General features: G+C 40.3%; 1 protein-coding gene across 1 annotated transcript; it reads right to left on the bottom strand.

Moving 5' to 3' along the window:
• Positions 1-516: 516 nt before the first annotated feature.
• On the bottom strand, positions 517-18,483 carry stk17al (serine/threonine kinase 17a like). The gene is made up of 7 exons (XM_061981972.2): positions 18,206-18,483; positions 11,419-11,631; positions 4,403-4,547; positions 3,864-3,990; positions 3,737-3,785; positions 3,486-3,665; positions 517-1,092 (listed from the first exon to the last, which is right to left on the bottom strand). Exons 1-7 carry the CDS (start codon positions 18,319-18,321, stop codon positions 801-803), a joined length of 1,122 nt encoding a protein of 373 aa, XP_061837956.2. The 5' UTR covers positions 18,322-18,483; the 3' UTR covers positions 517-800.
• Between the last annotated feature and the right edge of the window lie 777 nt (positions 18,484-19,260).

Here is a 19,260-nt window from a genome sequence, read left to right as displayed (position 1 = left end):
TAAATTACTACAAACTTATTTTTCTCTTTGTTACTTTTTTGCAACACATAATATTTATTCATTTTGCAACAAAATTCCCCCCAAAACGTCCACAAGGACAAGTGCAAAAAAATGCTCGCCATCGCAAGCAGAAGACGACAACAGCAAAAACAAGTAAAAAGTTGACATTCCAAAAAAAACAACTTCTGTTTATTCATCTTAATACTAACTCACAATTCAACACCACTGAAGGCGAATAAAAAGAAAAAAAAAAAAGTGAGCTTTCGACATTGTGTGGCATTCTTGCTGCTAAGTACGACATTTTGAATAAAAGCTAAAATTAAATAAAAAAAACCAAAAAGGTGCTACTTGTGCAAACGGCCAAAAGAAGGACAAAAGAACAAAAATACACCGGGGAGGTGATGCAGTGGGACAATAATAATAATAATAATAATAATAATAATAACAATATGTACAGTAAGATAGGTGCCTTTTTGTTTTTTGTCTCCTAAATTGTTGCTTTTGAAATAAAAAAAAGTGAGAATGCTGCCGTTCTCTATTCAAGGCAGGTTGACGGCACATCAAAGAGGCTAAAGTGGTACAAAAAAAAAACATAAATTAACACATTAAAAAAAAAATTGCTGTTTTTTCTTTTTTTAACTTCCTTCACCAAAAGTTTGTCAGGTTTGAGTTCCTCCAAATTAAAAACGAGGAGGAACGTCCTCGTCGTCTTCATCCTCCGTACGTGTCGGACCAATCGGGAGGTATGGAGCGTCCCGGCAGGAAGCGAGAGTTCGGCGTCGCCGTGGCGACGGGAGTCCCTAGCAGATGAGCTCCTGCTGGATTTCCGTCCGCGTGGGGAAGGGCGGCTCGGCGAAGGAGAAGGCGCCGCATCCCGTCTTCAGCTCGCCCTGGCACGGGCACGCCAGGTAGGATCCCAGCAGGCCCAGCTCCGGGGACGGTGCCGGGCTCTCGGGGTCCGACTCGGACTGGCTGGTCTCCGGCTCGTCCAGAGACGTGGAGGAAGACGCGGCGCGGGGCTGGAGCAGGAGGGGGAGGGGGTGAGGGTTGAGCCAGGGGTGCTTGAGACATTCCTCGGCCGTGGCTCGCTTCCTGTCGACACAACACAACGCAAGGGTGAGTGCAAATTCCACGAAAGACTCAAAAACGGAACAAAAAAATACTCCTCGGTGGATCAGAGATTACGCAACACGGCGTAAAAACATCCACTGATGCTCAAAATCACCTCCTTTATGTGTTTGGATGAACACTTGAAATACGACCGTGTGTCATGTTTATGGGACTTGAACCAGGAATTGTGGGAAAAGCTAAGCGAGCATTAATGTTGAAAGGATTTCCCCAACAAAAAAACATTTTAATTTTAATATTATACTGTATGTATTTACAGTATATATATATATATATATATATATATATATATATATATATATATATATATATATATATACATACACATTATATACAGTATATACATATATACTGTAATTATATACATATCTGTACATATATACATATGTATACATATATACATACATACATATATACACATACATACTATACATGTATATACCTACATACATACATATATATACACATGTATACATATATAAATACATTCATATATACACATGTATACATATATATATACTATACATACACACATACATACACATATATACATACATATATAATATACATACATACGTACATATATACACATATATACAGTACATACATATATACATCAAAATAATGATAATAAATAAATAAATACTTGGTCAACAGCCATACAGGTCACACTGAGGGTGGCCGTATAAACAACTTCAACACTGTTACAAGTATGCGCCACACTGTGCACCCACACCAAACAAGAATGACAAACACATTTCGGGAGCACATCCGCACCGTAACACAACAGAACAAATACCCAGAATCCCTTGCAGCACTAACTCTTCCGGGACGCTACAATATACACCCCCCGCTACTCCCTAGCCTCCCCCCCAACTCAACCCCGCCCACCTCAACCTCCTCATGCTCTCTCAGGGAGAGCATGTCCCAAATTCCAAGCTGCTGTTTTGAGGCATGTTAAAAAAAAAAAAAGCACTTTGTGACTTCAATAATAAATATGGCAGTGCCATGTTGGCACTTTTTTCCATAACTGGAGTTGATTTATTTTAGAAAACCTTGTTACATTGTTTAATGCATCCAGCGGGGCATCACAACAAAATTAGGCATAATAATGTGTTAATTCCACGACTGTATATATCGGTATCGCTTGATATCGGAATCGGTAATTAAGAGTTGGACAATATCGGAATATCAGATATCGGCAAAAAAGCCATTATTGGACATCTCTAATACATACATAATAATTATAAACGCCACAAAAACTAAATGTTGTTAGCTTGTTCCATTCAAACAGATGCTCGCGAGCGCATTAATCATTCCCTAACAAAAACACATTTGAATTAAAAAGGAAGTATTTTTTTACCATTATGTCCATTTTCAATAACAAAAACACCCCCAAAACATGAAAGTCCAAATCGCAAAAACGGGCTTCTGCTAGCTAGCCACTGCTGAAACAAGGTAATATGACAGTTAATCAACTTTGGTTCAACAAACTTACAAATAGTGACGTTAGTAAAAAAAAAAAAATCAATGGCACATTTTTGAACAAACCCATAAATCCTCACAAAGATAAGGTAGCACAAACGCTAACATGACTTCCCAAACAAAAACACACTTTGTCATTAGCCTTTAGGGCCCGTCCACTTTTTAACGATTCCTCTTGTCGACCATTTTAATTAAACACAATAACACAAAGAGTCAGACCACAAAAACGAGTTACCGTTAGCTTGTTACTGTTAGCCACATTGCCAAAACTAGCATATTATAACTCAAGGTGGCATAAAGTTAATGAAATATCTGGTGTTGAGTTTGAATATAAACCCAAGAAAAAGTGTGGCTTTTGTCAAAAACTGTTTAAAAAAATCCTCTAAAGGCTTAGTGGCCACATGCGTGGACAGCACCTTTTAGCTCTTATTTCCAAAATAGTGTACACTACTGAATTGGGGTCTTATGGCCACTTATGTGGACACTTATACTGCCATCTGGTGGTGTCAGAAGAGTATAACATACAATGGAATTTGGGGGGAAAAAAAGTGTAAAAATAAGAACTAGCATGTCACTAAAAATGAAGTACACGTTTGTGTACTTATGGACTAAGTACATCATATCAAAAGATGATTCTTAGTTTTTATTCTAATTAGGGTCCAATAAGCCCAAATAGCAAAGAGAAATTAAAAAAGCATGTAAACAAACAGCTTGGGCCTTAAACAAACCCATAAGTAATCGCTTAGGTTGAGCTAGCATGAGTGCTAGCATCACACAAAGTGTTTATTACTACGTTCTCACACAAAGTTGATCAATTCAACATTTTTTTTTTTACAGAATACTCCGATTTAGAGGAGTCCCCGTATGCTCACCTCGGGTTCTTGACCAGCAGGGACTTGATGAAGTCCACGGCCAGCGGGGAGATGTCCTCGAAGGTGTCGTGCGAGTACTCCACGCTGACTTGGGAGATGTTGAGGAAGGTCCCCTGCTTGTCGTCGCCCAGGAACGGCGACTCGCCGGTCAGCATGACGTAGGTTAGAACCCCGATGCTCCTGAAAGCGAGACCACGGGTCAGGTTGGAAGGCATTTCGTGGCACGGGCCGACCAAAGGGGCGGCACTCACCACATGTCCGTAGCGGTGCTGATCGGCTCGTAGTTCAGGATTTCCGGCGCTGGAAGGAAAAAGAAGCTGAATCAGCCACGGCCGAGACGCTAAAAACCGCACCGGGTCTTCTTTGAGGAGGACTTACCGACATACTCCGGAGTACCCAGAATCTCCCGGACCTCAGAGATGCTATCCATGTGTCTGGACAGGCCAAAGTCCACGATGCGGATGTCGCCCAGAGGCCTGGCGCTGGTCAGTAGAATGTTCTGCGGCTGCGGGGGATCAGTAAAAAAAAAAATGTTACGTAACCGTCCAGGGGACCTGAGGAAAATCCCAAGAGGATTCAGTCGGTCCACATCTAACAGCGCCTCAGATCAGCGACTAAGCCAATCAGGGAGGACTGGGTCGCGTTATCACATCCGACGACTTCCCGTACGCATTGTTAGGATTGCACAATGACTTCGGGGTCAGGTTGGACCGAGGCCAGGTTCGCCTGGGAACCAAATCTCCCGACACCGCAGTCCTGGCCCATTTAGCGCTAATAGGGAGGGATTATCTTATCCACAGGACGGGATTCTTGAGGACCGCAGAGATAAAAGCCGTGTTACCTCATCGAGACAATGGGAAAAAAAAAAGGGTTCTGGGACACCAAACAGGTTTACGTAACAGAGAAAAGTCGCTCACCTTCAGGTCCAGATGCACCACGTTGCCGCGATGCAGGAAGGCCACACCCGACAAGATCTGCCTGGCGAGCCGGATCACGTCTTTCTCCGTGAAGGCCTCGTCGTTGTCGGCCACGCACTGCTCGAAGATTTCGCCGCCTGCAGCGCTGCGAGGAGAAGAAGAGCTCGTTCCATCAAAAAAGTCCAATATTGACCTATTTTTCAGCAGTTTTTAAATAAGCCTCAAAAGGTGCCAACAAAGTGTTAGCTTCGATGCTAATCAGCTGTGTTGTCAGTTTGCGTTTCCAAGAAGCGCGAGTGCATAACACGTTATGATTTTCAATCTATATCTTTTTTTTTTTAAGACCTTCAACATCAAAACTGTCACGGCCATTATGACAGCTCAGACTGAGCTTTCAACCGGAAGTACAATTGCCGTATCGTCCTCGAACCGTCAATAGTGTTAGAATAATTGTATCTGAGTTATCACAAAACTTTGTTTCCATGACTTCCCGGCGAGAAGACAAAAGAAGAAGGCTTGTTAAAACTCCACTGTGTAGGATGGGAAGCAACATGAAGGTGTTCTGTTTCTTTCATGTATTGCAATCAACAGAAAGATATTGTCTTGCCCCGAGATCTACAATGGGTAAGGGGACCTCCTCTTTGAACTGTTTTACGACCTTTTCTGTGAACTGTTTACGACCTTTTCTTTGAACTGTTCTGTAACCAAAGGCGATGGCTGTTTACGACCCCCGTCCCTTAGAAACAGCTGTTGCCATGTAAAGTCCAAATAAAAGGGGAGGCGTACAATCTTTCGTCAGGGGCGTGGGACGCGTCGCTCCTCAATTGAGCCAAATTTAATTCTGTCTCTGTTTAATTCCTTGCTTCTTGTCTCGTTTAATACATGTCATCAGTGTTTGAACCTGACAAATAGCGTTTCTACTTCATTCATCACTCCATACATTGTAAGTTTTACAAAACAAAACAATTCTTGAGTGTTTTCATGCATATTTGCACTAGCGTCGGTAACATTAGCTAACATGCTTACACGTTTGTGTTAGCATTATTAACTTGCAATTGCATTCTTTTTGGTATTTTTTTTCGGTTTTGTAAATTCACCGGAGCTGTCGAGTCGGTTTGGCTGACTGGAGAGCTAGCTTCCGCAGCTAGTGGGTCAATGGCCTCACAACAAACTTGAAAAGTCTAACAGATTATTATTATTTCACAATTGAACTTAAAAAGTGGCTTTGGAGCAATCAAAGCTGCTCACACGGTCACTATGTTTGACATGTCAACTTAAGTATTATACTTATGCATGAGAAAACTTTGTTGTAAGTTGTTAAAATCATGGTTGTTTGTACAAATGATGACAGAGGTGAACAAGAGCATGTATCGTCTATGAGTTATGATGTAAACGATAGGTGTCGTAATGTGTAAGTATGTGTCAATGAAAGGGCGTATATAATTTTATTGCATGTTTTTGTATCTCTTTAATTTAGGTAAAGAAAATGAGCTCTTTAGCTATAATTTGGTGCAGAACATATCTGTATTGGAGCTTAATGTTTATATGCATTGTCCCTTCGAATGAAGACTAAACTAAACTAATGACGATGACTTTGGTTTTGTTTGATCCGCCGTTTTACTGCCTTGTTGCAGACACTGTTTGGAAACAATTAAGGTATTACAGAAGGGCCGTTTTACTGCCTAGTTACGGACACTGTTTGGAAAGAATTAAGGTACTACAGAAGGTAAGCATGGCAACAGATTAGACCTGATACCTTCGGGTGCGCTATAGTGGCAAACATTGATGAAGTGGAGGCACGAGGCAGGTAAACGGTAAGAGGGAATGAAAATAATTGGTGGAACAACAACAACTCATCCTGCCCGGTCTTGTCGCACTTGTGCAACAGAGTCTAGTAAAGTAAAACGAGGACACGCTACATTAAATCAATGCCTGCAGCCTCAACAAAAAAAAAATTACAAAAAATGAAAGCATGTGTGGAGGATTTAGATGTTTTATTGTCGTTGCATAACCGCTGACTAACTACAGCTGTGAAAACAGGGGTGTGTAGCGTTAAGTGGACACACACGGTGTGGATCTGTGCTACCTTAATTAGAACCGATGGAAGTGAAAATGCGCTTTTAGGAGGAACAGGTAACCTCACAAGGATGAACTTTAACCAGTCAACAAAGAAGCGACCTTTGGTCTTTTGCTTTGTTGGGGGATCTGTCAAGAAGGTCTTTAAAAATGCTTCTTCCTAAAAAGCAAGGCAGACAGACGTTTTTCTTTGCCACGGTCAGCAGACTGAGAGAAGGGATGAGGCCTAATCAGCCTTTAATCTCCAAATACTGTAAGGGGCTTTTTAAAATAGTGGGAGAGGCACAATCATGTCTCGTTCCTCTTCGGACGTCCAATCCAAGTACAGTTCTAGGACCTCCAGAGATCATTATGGCTTCAAAAATAGGCGGCCGTGTTGTCGAGAAAGTAAACAAACAGGAAATGAAAAGTCCTCCGGAGGGTTAACTATTCTGGCGAAGGCACGGCCTGCTTGTTTAACTTAATGAGGGAGACGCCGCAATATTAAAACAAGATTAACCGATTAGTTTGTTGCCTCAACAGGCTGCCATGGGAATCAAAAGAAAACACGAGGAAAAGGACTGCGATGTACTTGTGGTGTGTTCTCTGTGTCAGGTTCTTTTCACCAGGCAGCACCATAATGACCAACATTAAAATACAGTAGCATAGTAGGCCTATGTATTTGTTAAAAACAAGGCAGATGTTTAACTCCCCCTCCCTCTGTTGTGATTAAATGTAACGTGTTTATGTGTGCACTGCAAATGAATTTTTTTTCCCCCCCTCCCGTGGGTCCAGCCTTTGACTGATATTTTTTTACCTTCCCCCCTTTCCCAATATCACCTTTTTCCTCACCTTTTTTAAAAGGAGCGCCGTAAAAACGGCTGCTCCATCGGCGGTCTCGTCTTGTCTCCCTGTAACGTATGTCTGCTTTTAGTGGGACTGTGCCGAAAATGTACTTTTCAGTTCTTATGTGTCTTGTGCATGTTAAGGAATTGACAATAAATCATCTTGAATCTTGAAATGTAACAAGTATAATAAATATTTTTGACCACACGGTTTGAACAGTAACACAGTGGTTAGAGTGTCCGCCCTGAGATCGGTAGGTCGTGAGTTCAAACCCCCGGCCGAGTCATACCAAAGACTATAAAAAATGGGACCCGTTACCTCCCTGTTTGGCACTCAGCATCAAGGGTTGGAATTGGGAGTTAAATCACCGAAAGTGATTCCCGGGCGCGGCCACCGCTGCTGTTCACTGCTCCCCTCACCTCCCAGGGGGTGATCAAGGGTATTGCAGAGAATAATTTCGCCACACCTAGTTTGTGTGTGTGACAATCATTGGTACTTTAACTTTAACTGTGTGTGAATATAGGAAAATAAAACACTCAACTTAAATAATGAATCGAGTTAGAAAAATGTACTAAAATACACATCATAATACATGTTATTAAAGATTAAATGAAAAAGTAATTAGGTATATAAAATAGGATAGTATAAATATTGTTGATTATTTGGTGTATCACTAGATGCACTAAATGCAATTTGAGAATCACTGCTGTATGTTGTATTTAAATTTGCAGAATTGGCCGTGACGCATGTGCTTTAAACTAAAAGGTTTAAAAAAAATACATATAAACTTAATTGTGTCGCTTCTTTTTGTTGTTTTTTTTAACATTTTAGGTGGCTTACATGAGGCCGTACAAACAACTTTAACACTGTTGCAAATATGCGCCACTCTGTGAACCCACACCAAACAAGAATGACAAACACACGGGAGAACATCCGCACCGTAACACAACAGAACAAATACCCAGAATCCCTTGCAGCACTAACTCTTCCGTGACGCTACAATATACACCCCCCAACCCCATCCACCTCAACCTCCTCATGCTCTCTCAGGGAGAGCATGTCCCAAATTCCAAGCTGCTGTTTTGAGGCATGTTAAAAAAAATAATGCACTTTGTGACTTCAATAATAAATATGGCAGTGCCATGTTGGCATTTTTTTCCCATAACTTGAGTTGATTTATTTTGGAAAACCTTGTTACATTGTTTAATGCATCCAGCAGGGCATCACAACAAAATTAGACATAATAATGTGCTAATTCCACGACTGTATATATCGGTATCGGTTGATATCGGAATCGGTAATTAAGAGTTGGACAATATCGGCAAAAAAGCCATTATCTCTAATTTTGATGACAAATTATGGCCGTGTCCCGCACACTTGACAGTGGCAAGCAAACCACCTGAACGCAATGTAGCATCCCTGCTAGCGGCTAACGTCCCTCCACAGTGCGAGTCACTAGTCGTTTCATCGGAGGATGGCGAAACATGACCATTTTACAAAAGTGACATCATGCAAATGGCAGTGCTGTGTGAACACCCCCCTAATAAAAAGGTGGATGATATCATCAAGTCTAAAGTTTAAAGTCTGATACACACGCAGATCAGACTACGCAGCGTTCTGTGGTCGGCTGCAGCTGCACGTAAGCGACTGCTTCTTGACACGACTGAGGATGTGGTTGCGGCGATGAGAAATGTGTGCGCTTGGCGGCCCGAGCGCTACTTTTAGCAGCTTTGGTTACAGACTGCTCGCACAGGAAACGGAGATAAAAAAAGGCTTGTGAGAGGGAGCCGTGTGACCCACATGATCGTGACCCAACGCCAAAGAGAAAGACCTCGTTAAGAGATAACCTTTAGTGCTGCTTAAGGGCAGAGTTTTGGACTTTGATATCATTGGTATGTTTTGTCAGCAGATGTGCAAGGGTGCATTTTTTTCCTACCCTACAGACTTCACAGAGATACCACAGGAACCCGTCTTAAGGCTCAACAGGCCTGTGGTGAGCAGTTCATCAGAACTGGTAGCATGGCGTAGCCACAACGTGACGAGACGAGCGGGTGACGAGTTAGCGCTTAGCTCCAAACCACATTTCAACCTAATTTGTTGAAATTTCGCGAGAACGTGTTTACTTTTTCAAGATGAGCTCCTCACACAAGGTTTTTCCCCCAACAAAATTGGGCTATGAACCCGTTTTTGGGTCCTTATTTGGTAAAAAAAAAAAATACAAAGCCATTTTTTTAGATCGTCATGTCATGTTTTTGTAATAAATTCGTCAGTTGGGCTGTCAGGAGGAACCTAATGTCTACTTTGGCCCTTTAGAGGACATATTGAAATACTAGATGTATCTACGACAGGCTGGTTAAAATTGAATGGAGTGAGGTTCCCTCTATGTTGACTTGCTAATAAATGTCAATTTTATTTAGCTACATAGCTTGTGTTTTTCCAACACTAGAAACATTCACTCTAAACCTCAGGCCTTTGCAATCCATTGTTGAAATTAATTTGACTGATCTTCCCCTCATGTGACTATGTTTCAAGAACAGACTGCTAAATGGAGTGAGGTTCCCTAAAATGTTAGAGCAAACAATCTTTGGTACTTTCATATGTAAACATGCTGATATTTCAACTTTATTTTGCTACTTAACTCAGTTTTTTTCAACACTAGAGACATTTAGCTCTAAACCTCAGGCCTTTGCATTCCATTGTTGAAATTAATTTGACTGATCTTCCCCTCATGTGAATATGTTTCAAGAACAGACTGCTAAATGGAGTGAGGTTCCCCAAGAAGTTAGAGCCAACAATCTTTGGTACTCTCATATGTTGACATGCTGATATTTCAACTTTATTTTGCTACTTAACTCAGTTTTTTCCAACACGAGAGACGTTTAGCTCTGAACCTCAGGCCTTTGCAGTCCATTGTTGAAATGAATTTGACTGATATTTACATAATTGCAATACTATAATAACAGACTGAGGTTCCTCAAGATGGCAAAGTTACTGTAAACAATCTTTGGTACTTTCATACGTTGACATGCTAATATTTCAACGTTATTTTGCTACTTAACTCCGTTTTTTCCAACACTAGAGACATTAGCTGTGAACCTCAGGCCTTTGCATTCCATTGTTGACATTAATTTGACTGATCTTCCCCTCATGTGAATATGTTTCAAGAACAGACTGGTAAATGGAGTGAGGTTCCCCAAGATGGCAAAGTTAGCGCAAACGATCTTTGGTACTTTCATAGGATGGCATGCTAATATTTCAACGTTATTTTGCTACTTAATCTCTGAACTTCAGGCATTTGCATTCCATTTTTGAAATTAATTTGACTGATCTTTACATAATTGCAAAGTGATTATAACAGACTGAGGTTCCCCAAGATGGCAAAGTTAGCGCAAACAATCTTTGGTAGTACTTTCATATGTTGACATGCTAATATTTCAACTTTATAAAGCTACTTAACTCTGTTTTTTCCAATGCGAGAGACGTTTAGCTCTGAACCTCAGGCCTTTGCAGTCCATTGTTGACATTAATTTGACTGATCTTTACATAATTGCAACACTATATATGTTGAAATGCTAATATTTCAACTTTATTTTGCTACGTAAAGTGTTTCCAACAAGAGAAACGCTTAGCTCTGAACCTCAGGGCTTTGCGTTGTCGAACTTAATTTGACTGACCTTCACATCATTGCAATACTGTGAGTGTGTACAACAGACTGGTACATGGAGTGAGGTTACCAAAACCAATGTTCCGTGCTATCACAAGATTGCGTCCACATGTTTGCGTGCTAATATAATACGCGCAATAAAATGTGAGGCGTTTAGCTCTGAACTTCCACTCCATCGGTCAACATAGTTTCCCTGATCTTCAACGTCACGGGATTTTTTTCTCCGAACGTCAATACCTAATTAGGACCTTCTTTCGGAGACCTCTAACACTGCGTGAGCATTTTCAAATAATCATTTGTGGAATGCCTTTGGCTATTAGCATCAAATCCCGTGTAACCCACTTTTCCTGGCACGGCCCAAGCGGTGACACGTGACGGGGGAACATTTCAGGCATGCGGTTTAATGACGAGCCTTTCACACTTTCTTTTCCATTCCAGTGTGAGGTCTTACCATTCCAACACCAGGATGATCTCCATGGTGGTTTCGTAGACCTCGTGCAGCGCCACCACGTACGGGTTGGACTTGGCCAGCTCCAGCACGGCGATCTCGTTCAGGATGTCCACGCGGCAGTCCTGGCCCTTCCGCCGCTTTCTCTGGAACTTGGCGGCGTACTGCTGCCCCGTGGTCTTCTCTACGCACTTCTTCACCACCGCAAACTTTCCTCTGGGAAACGAAATGCAGAGGAAGGGCGAGAGAAGTTGAAATAGAACGGAGTGAACGCAACACAATGGGTCACACCGAGACACAAAAAGGGCTAAGTGGTTTTATTGGGCAGCGCAGATGTTACCGTTGAGCTCAAATATGTGCACAGGAAATACCATTGGACACTGCGCACCCTCTTGGTTTTAGCCTGGGAGATCAATCTGAATCGCTCTGGAAATTCTGAACTCCGGTTTACATGCCAGAATATGGCTGGGATTTAACTAAAGTTCACACCTCAAATTCGGCCTCAATCAACCAACATAATTAACCAATTGACTGATTTTTTATCGTAAAAACCCAGATCAGACACAGAAATTCAAGTTTCTTTGCTTGATCCGTGCTTCACTCCTTCACAAAACGTAGTACAAATCCCTAAAGCAGTAGTTCTTAACCTTGTTTGAGGTACCGAACCCCACCAGTTTCATATGCGCATTTACCGAACCCTTCTTTAGTGAAAAATAAAATGTTTTTTTTCAAATTCAAGACAAAGTCATATGTTTTTGGTAACACTTTAGAATGGGAAACATATTCTCAGTAACAAAGACTTAATTTCGAGTTTTTTGGACACTAGGGGAACATATTCTAAGTAACAAAGACTTAATTTCGAGTTTTTTGGACACTAGGGGAACATATTCTAAGTAACAAAGACTTAATTTCGAGTTGTTTGGACACTAGGGGAACATATTCTAATAACAAAGACTTAATTTAGAGTTTTTTGGACACTAGGGGAACATATTCTAAGTAACAAGGACTTAATTTAGAATTTTTTGGACACTAGGGGAACATATTCTAAGTAACAAAGACTTAATTTAGAATTTTTTGGACACTAGGGGAACATATTCTAAGTAACAAAGATTTAATTTAGAGTTATTTGGTTAGGGTTAGGGCCAGGGTTATAATAAGGCCATGCCAAATAAGGCATTAATAAGTACTTAATAATGACTAGTTAAGAGCCAATATGTTACTAATTTGCATGTTAATAAGCAACTAATTAATGGTGAATATGTTCCCCATACTAAAGTGTTACCATGTTTTTTACTGGTGCACAAAATGAACCGTGCATGAACATCACCTTGTTCAAAGAACAAGGTGCAACCTGCAAATCAGTCTGACTTCTGCTGTTACCGTATCCGTAATACGCCGATAGGGAGAAGTTTGTATTTACATGATGAGTCGGGTGTGTTTTGACCTCTGCTGAACCTCTGAGCCCGACTCACCGAACCCCTAGGGTTCGATCGAACCCAGGTTAAGAACCACTGCCCTAAAGCGTTTTTTGATGTAGTGTAACAGGACAAATAAACAAAAAAAACATGACTTCCTTGGCAGAGATGCGAGCTAAATGTTGGAAACAGTCATTAGCCAGAGTCAAAGGGCATGCGTGGGAGCATAACGGTACCCCCCCTTTAACACAGCTGACATGGACAAATGGACAAGTGTTGACGCCTCCACACAGAGGCTGTGACAGTCGTACAAAACGCTAACCAGTTGGTACCACAAACTGTCAGGGACCACCCACCTGACCGGGGGCCCGCCGGAGTCTAGGGGTAGTCAGCGGGGGTCAAAGCATCTGTGAACGCTAACATTTAGAGCTGGTCGACAGAATCTGAATGAAATGTTCAAAAGGTTCAAAAACCAGCATGGCACTGCTTATTTTCCCCAACATTCCCACACTGCGCTGTGGACCTGATCCCAGTCTAGTTCTGGTTTGGGGCTCGGGCCCAGAAGGCTCTGTTGGGAGTCTGCGAATGGTGACGGCTCATTGTGCAAAATATCAAAAAACCTGTCATGGCCTTTTCAAGGTAATTAACCCCATGGAGAAACGCCATGTGGGCTGGGAGCAACATGCGTGCTGAAAGGATGTGATCAATGGGCACTGAAGGGAGCAGTGAGGGGTCTTTTCAAAGAAGGGTCAGAGGTTACCACTAAAAATGGCCACCGTCCAAAGGGCTGTTACAAAACATAACTTTTACTTCCCTTCCTTTAAAAGCTAATGAGTCAAGCTATGATGACCAAATAGCTGTAAATGACATGTTTGGCGCCCCCTATTGGATCTAGTCAAAATAACAAATACTTTGAAAGACATGCAGATTTCCCGAACGTTTTATAACGACTCATCGATGGCGGCAAGTGGGCACCGAACGGTTTGATCGGTGTCCGATTCCTGGGGTGACGATTTGATTAAGAATTGTCTCAGGTTAAAAAAGGTTACAGGTTAGAAAAGCTATTTTCGGTTACATTGAAATGGCCTAAAAAGTATGTAAAAAATATGATTCTTACAAAAAAATAAAATAAAATAAATTATATATAATAAATAAAACAAATTATATAAAATAAAATAAATTGTATATATATATATATATATATATATATATATATATATGATTCTTACAAAAAAATTAAAATAAAATAAATTATATATAATAAATAAAATAAATTATATAAAATAAAATAAATTATATATATACCGTATTTTTCGGAGTATAAGTCGCACCTGCCGAAAATGCATAATAAAGAAGGAAAAAAACATATAAGTCGCACTGCTTTATACATATACATATATATATATATATATATATATATATATATGATTCTTACAAAAAAATAAAATAAAATAAATTATATATAATAAATAAAATAAATTATATAAAATAAAATAAATTGTATATATACCGTATTTTTCGGAGTATAAGTCGCACCTGCCGAAAATGCATAATAAAGAAGGAAAAAAACATATATAAGTCGCACTGGAGCTATTTTCGGTTACATTGAAATGGCCTAAAAAGTATTTAAAAAATATGATCCTTACAAAAAAATAAAATAAAATAAATTATATATAATAAATAAAACTAATTATAAAAAATAAAATACATTTTATATATATATATATATATATATATATATATATATATATATATATATATATATATATATATATATATATATATATATATATATATATATATATATATGATTCTTACAAAAAAATAAAATAAAATAAATTATATATAATAAATAAAATAAATTATATAAAATAAAATAAATTATATATATACCGTATTTTTCGGAGTATAAGTCGCACCTGCCGAAAATGCATAATAAAGAAGGAAAAAAACATATAAGTCGCACTGGAGCCCGGCCAAACTATGAAAAAAAACTGCGACTTATAGTCCGACAAATACGGTATATATATATATATATATATGTATATATATATATATATATATATATATATATATATATATATATATATACACACACACACACACACGTTAGGTCAGGAAAAAACACAGAGGCTATTTCATCCCTACAAGCCGCTTTCACGGGTTTCCCTGCTCTTCAGGGGATTTTATTATTTATTATAATCCCCTGAAGAGCAGGGAAACCTGCGAAACCGGCTTGTAGGTATGAAATAGCCTAAGTGATTTTTCCTGACCTAACTTTCTGCCACAGGTGCGGTGGCCATGGATGAAGTGCCGGCTGTCCAGAGTCGGGACCCGGGGTGGACCGCTCGCCTGTGCATCAGTTGGGGACATCTCTGCGCTGCTGACCCGTCTCCACTCGGGAATGGTCTCCTGCTGGCCCCACTATGGACTGGACTCTCACTATTATGTTAGATCCACTATGGACTGGACTTTTACAATATTATGCTAGACCCACTCGACGTCCATTGCATCCGGTCACCCATATCTGCGGTCCTCTCCAAGGTTTCTCATAGTCATTCTCATTGACATCTCACTGGGTTGTGAGTTTTTCCTTGCCCTTATGTGGGATCTGAACCGAGGATGTCGTCGTGGCTTGTGCAGCCCTTTGAGACACTTGTGATTTATGGCTATATAAATAAACATTGATTGATTGATTGATAACGTATATTCCGCTCTACCCTGGTTTGAGCACTGGATGACGGATAAACCACATAAACCTCGACTATATAGATAATTTTTAAATCAATTTTTTTAAATTATGACTCGATTTAAAAATCTGGATGAATAAGAATCGCGATTCGGATGTGAATCGAGTTTTTTTGTGCATCCCTAGCAGCTACGTTTTCCATCAAAACTTGATCAAGTTTTACACACCTGTCGGTTCGCAGAAGGCATGTACCAAAATTCAGCAAAACCCCCTAAAGGTTACAGTTATGAAGAGCTGTGTGAGAAACTTTAAGTCAATCCAACTCAGTTACAGCGCCACCACGTGGTGCTTGTGTCAGGAAATCAAGTAGAGGTGCGTGTTTGGACACATTTTCACCAACCATGGCAATGTTTTTATTTGTATTTTAATAACTTTCATGCTTCGAGAAGTAGTAGTAGTAAAAAAAAGTGCTCGCAAAAGGTTCTGCTGTTGGCTTGGCATGGTGCATATTCATCAGAGAGTTGAACGGCCAAAAATACAAACAATTTAGGTCACCTTAAAAAAAGTAATTAGGCCAGATTGATTAAAAAAAAAAAACAGAGCTGATTGAATTGAATGTAATATCCGGTTGCAAACCAGCTCCAATATGCGCAACATCGCTTCTAACGTACAATCTTTAAATTTAATCTCCTGGAATGCAGCGCTCTCTCTGGACACACACACACGCACACACACACACACACACACACACACACACACACACACACACACACACACACACACACACACACACACACTCTTAATGCGATTACGAGGCCCGATTTCAAGCTGATGTTACGAGGGACAAAAGACATGGGGAGGATTTTGACATCAAAGATGCAAAGTTTGGGAGGAACTTTACAAGAAGACCCTATTTTCCAACACACATGTCCTGGCTGCATGGGTGTCCCCCATTTTATTTACCCTTTGCACTCAACTGTATTACTACTGCAGGGGTACGCAACCCGCAACCCGTGGGCAACATATGGCTCACCACAGGATTTAATCCAGGCAACAAATAAAGCCTGAGAGGAACTCCACATGTCCCCAAATGTAATCCAATACAAGCCCTCTTATAAAAATCCTGCATTTATAACAGCACTTAGTTAAAATGACTCTTTTTTTAAAGTTTTGGTTGCCTTATGGAGCTTTTACGATCGGGTTGGACTATGATGAACAATTCGGATCATGAGACAATCCAAGCCAACTGGAATTATCATCATAACCATCTTGTGTTTCAAGCTGGATATATAAAAAATGAGCAATATAATCTTATTAAAAAGGCAAGAATTTCGAATGAGGTTTTGTATGGGAGCTTTGGAGACCTCATTTTATCCAGTCAAATTCCGCATCGAGTTTAAGATTTTAGTCCCGTGGCGGTGCCCTTCAGTATATCCCTGATTTGTTCGGCGCAGCCGGTCTTCAGGCCAGGGTCTTCTAAAGCAGTGTTTTTCAACCTTTTTTGAGCCAAGGCACATTTTTTTGCGTTGAAAAAATGCAGAGGCACACCACCAGCAGAAATCATTAAAAAACTAAACTCAGTTGACAGTAAAAAGTCGTCGTCGCAATTGTTGGATATGACTTTAAAGCATAACTAAGCATGCATCAATATAGCTCTTGTCTCAAAGTAGGTGTACTGTCACCACCTGTCACATCACGCCCTGACTTATTTGGAGTTTTTTGCTGTTTTCCTGTGTGTAGTGTTTTAGTTCTTGTCTTGCGCTCCTATTTTGGTGGCTTTTTCTCTTTTTTTGGTATTTTCCTGTAGCAGTTTCATGTCTTCCCTTGAGCGATATTTCCCAAATCTACGTTGTTTTAGCCATCAAGAATATTTCAGTTGTTTTTATCCTTCTTTGTGGGGACATTGTTGATTGTCATGTCATGTTCGGATGTACATTGTCTTTGCTCCACAGTAAGTCTTTGCTGTCTTCCAGCATTCTGTGTTTGTTTACTTTGTAGCCAGTTCAGTTTTAGTTTTGTTCTGCATAGCCTTCCTTAAGCTTCAATACCTTTTCTTAGGGGCACTCACCATTTGTTTTTTTTTTGGATTAAGCATTAGACACCTTTTTTACCCGCACACTGCCACCAGCTGTTTCCGACATCTACAAAGCAATTAGCTACCGGCTGCCACCTACTGATATGGAATATCTACTTGGGAGTAGATTTTTCTCCATGTGGACCCCCCGATCTAAAATGAGTTTGACACAAATCAACTGGACACAGCCTGTCCAATTGTAGTTTGCATCCAAACTGTTCCAGAATGTTCTTTGACACAAGGACTGCCAGGATCTGCAACTATAGCATTCATCTCATTGACATGAGCAGAGTGCAACTAATATGATTGACACATTAATTCGCAAAGCATCATGGGAAGCCCCAGAAGAATAGCAATTCATTGGTCCAATGCTAATTAAAAAAAATATTTTACAATAACAATTGGCAATGTTTTGTTTGCCTAGTTAGACAGTGAAAAGTCCAACCATAAAAATAATTATGTTTAAAAACAGGCGTTATAATTGTCCGAAAAACGTTGATTTTGTACGCAAGAGTTGTGCACTTTCGACTCACATAATAATAAATGTGACTCATTAACGGTTACTACAACAAAATCATACGTAAAAAAAACAAACATTTAATAAAAACTTACCGGCCCAATTCTTTGCCCACCAGGTCATAATTAGCCGCAAAAGGGTCGGATCTTATCCTCGTGTGGATGTTCGCCACCATTCCGCTCTTGTTGTCCATCTTCTCGGAGTTGAGCATAGTTGTAATTACCTTTTCAAACGAAATAACGGTCTATTTCTGTTCTTCCACGGGCAAAACAAAGGCTAACATAATATGTGATAATATAATCCAGGTGGAAGATGCGTAAAGAACGATAACCAGCGACCATTGATTGATGTCATATGCCTCCGACTTCCTCTATCAGACCCATTTCTACTTAATAAACTGCCGGTGTAGCCCCGCCTCTTTGGTGACGTCGATCCAAACGAGCCAATCAGCGAGCGCTACTCGCCGGAAAAGGGTGTGGTCGAAGTGAGAGCACGCTTGCCAGTTTTGTCTGTGATGCGTTCAGGCGTTTTTAAAAAAGTTTGTGGGCGCAGGTAAACAAACACGTTTGTTATAATGACGTTTTACTTCACGGGTTCACTGGCGTTCAAACCTATAAATTCATAATAAAACCGTACCCAAGTAAGAAAAAAAGTATCATTATGTGGAATTTTATGTACTTTATGGCTGATCTTTTTTTGCACATAATTCCATTTTTAAAATAAGGTACATCCCAGGGGTCCTCAAACTACGGCCCGCGGGCCAGATACGGCCCGCCATCGTCCAAAATCTGTCCCGCGGGTAGTCCAGAATTAAAAAAAAAAAATAAAAATATTTTTTTAAATCATTTTTTTAAATTTGTCCTTTCGAGCCATCCATCAATCCATTTTCTACCGCTTGTTACTCTCGGGGTCTCCTAGCCGCTCAGGCAAATCATATTGTCTAAAAATGCATTTTCCCATCGATAACGCAAACCGGCAAGTGCGCGCTCTTTCGGTCAATTAGTGCACGAGGAAAAAAAAAACGGCAAAATCGTTGGGGAAACGTAAAATAGACTGTGAGTGTAGAGTTTTTAAACATCCATCCATCCATCTTCTTCCGCTTATCCGAGGTCGGGTCGCGGGGGCAGCAGCCTAAGCAGGGAAGCCCAGA

Source organism: Nerophis lumbriciformis, linkage group LG24 (genome assembly GCF_033978685.3).
Source record: "Nerophis lumbriciformis linkage group LG24, RoL_Nlum_v2.1, whole genome shotgun sequence".
Taxonomy (NCBI): Eukaryota; Metazoa; Chordata; class Actinopteri; order Syngnathiformes; family Syngnathidae; genus Nerophis; species Nerophis lumbriciformis.
The sequence above is the reverse complement of the archived record's forward strand: the minus strand, read 5'-3'. Positions and strand labels throughout refer to the sequence as shown.